Raw genomic sequence first — 2,126 nt, forward strand, 5'->3', positions numbered from 1 at the left:
CAAAATATTGGCAACTATCGCATTTCAAATACCGGTACACCTCCAAACACAAACACATATGCAACACCACAAACATATGCAACACCACGAACATACATAGATCTAGCTAGGCCATAAAAAGTGCATGTGCACATTGTTGTAGGGAGAACAACATAAATATAGCTTCCCCCTTACTTACCTAGCAAAACAAGGTAACTTAACCACTTAATTTGAATGAATCTATGGTGGAAATGAGGTGAAAAAGAGGAGGCACCCGAGACAAGGAGGAGGCGGTGGAGAGAATGAAGTGGGGAGAAAGTGAGTGTGGGAGGAGAGGCTGTCCAAAATATCTTGTTGCTGCCCACTTACTAATGGCGCACCAGCAACAAATGCGCCATTAGTAATCCAGGTTACTAATGGCGCACCCCCAGATGGTGCGCCATTAGTATTTTTGCAAAAAAAGGAATAAAAACAATAATAAAAAAAATAACATTAGTGGCGCACCTTCCGGCCGGTGCGCCATTACTAGTTACAACTAGTAATGGCGCACCACCAGAGGATGCGCCATTAGTATGTTTGGACAGGCGCACTAGTTCAAAAAAAATTTGATACTAATGGCGCACCGTGAGCAGGGTGCGCCATTAGTAGTTTCAACACTAATGGCGCATCAGGGTGTGGTGCGCCATTAGTATATACTAATGGCGCAGTGTCAATTCCATCTATAGCCCTTTTCCTAGTAGTGAAACAATCAAACATGCATCTTGGATAACAAATACTACATGTTAATAAATTAATGAGCTTAAATTTAACACGAGTAACCCAATCAAGTGAACGTCAACGGTATATAATACCTCTTTTTGTTGAGATGCCCCCTTATCTCTTCAATCATGTCTTCAACCTTGCGAGTGTGAGATGAACTCGGACTGTTCATTCCTAGTTTAAGTTGGAAATTGTTGAGTAGTTCAGCCATATGAGGCCTCTGTGAAACTGAAAAGAATGCCTTGCAATTGAATGGTAAGTCAATCTTATCGTAAACCTGCTTGGAAAGTGTAGTTTTACCAAGACCACCGAAACCCACGATGGCCACCACCTTGATTTTCTTCTGAGTATCCATCAACCGCATGGCAATCTCCTCCCTTGGGCCATCAATGCCCACTAGAGCATCTGCCTCCTGGTAGACCGCCCTCAACCGAGGATCAACAACCACAGAGCCAGAGGCAGGCTTCCAATCATCAATTGCATACCTCTCGTGCCGAGCCTTTGCATCTAAGGCAAGAGTCTTCAGGTCTTCCATCTGGTGCGCAATCCGAATGCGCTCTCGCAACTTCTTGATGCATCGAGCAGTCTTCTTGATGAAGCCTCCCTTGGCATTATCAGCTCGAGATTGGCGGATGAAGTCATCGATGCAATTCTCCATGTCGTATGGCATCTCCCTGACGTCATCTCTCCAATCCTTAACAGTTGGATCGATCTCATCAATGAGCTCCAGCTTGTGAAGGGCAGCATTCATGGCGTTGAGTTCCTTCTGCAGGAATGGGGCCTGCTTCCTCACTCCTTTGAACTTCTTGTACTCATCGCCCATGAGTGTGGTAAGCTTGCCGATGAGGGGGTTAATCACCCCGCTGGCCACGGTCACGATTCCGCCGGCCATCTTCTAGCTTAAAATGCTCGATCTCTTGGCTCTATGGCTAGGTAGCTATTGTTTGAAGTAGCAGTTGGGTGTGAAGAGTGTAAGGAGGGCAGAGTTGGTGTAAAGAGTGGAAGGAAGGCAGCCTGTATATAGATCCACGCCAAGAGATTATTAAGCTATTTATTGGAACCTCATTGGGGCGTGTGTGCAAGCATGTGGCTGTGTCGAGTGCTTTCAAGCCTGGCCATGGGCAGGCCGCTCCTGCAAAGTGATTAGTTTGAGATCTTATACATACAGGTTAATAAACCGGGAAGCTAGTTTTTGCCCTTTTACCCTATCCCAAGCTCTAGTGTCTTTTTTATTTTTCTGTTTTTTGTTTTCACTCGGTTTTCCGTAATAAACCAGAAAATAATGATAGGTTTTTGGGTCCGGTTTCCCCTGTAAACTGGACCATCTATATTCTTAAAGAAATGCAGCACCCCCCTGTCCTCATGACGAGGTTCTTCAGAAAAAAAAA

General features: G+C 45.0%; 1 protein-coding gene across 1 annotated transcript in view; it reads right to left on the minus strand.

Moving 5' to 3' along the window:
• The window catches only part of LOC119351010 (disease resistance protein RGA5-like), a 19,524-nt gene extending 17,894 nt beyond the window's left edge, over positions 1–1,630 (minus strand). The window contains exon 1 of the mRNA XM_037618582.1: positions 831–1,630. Coding sequence (XP_037474479.1) covers positions 831–1,630 — 800 coding nt within the window. The remainder of the gene's footprint in view (positions 1–830) is intronic.
• Between the last annotated feature and the right edge of the window lie 496 nt (positions 1,631–2,126).

This window comes from Triticum dicoccoides, chromosome 1B (assembly GCF_002162155.2).
Source record: "Triticum dicoccoides isolate Atlit2015 ecotype Zavitan chromosome 1B, WEW_v2.0, whole genome shotgun sequence".
Classification (NCBI taxonomy): domain Eukaryota; kingdom Viridiplantae; phylum Streptophyta; class Magnoliopsida; order Poales; family Poaceae; genus Triticum; species Triticum dicoccoides.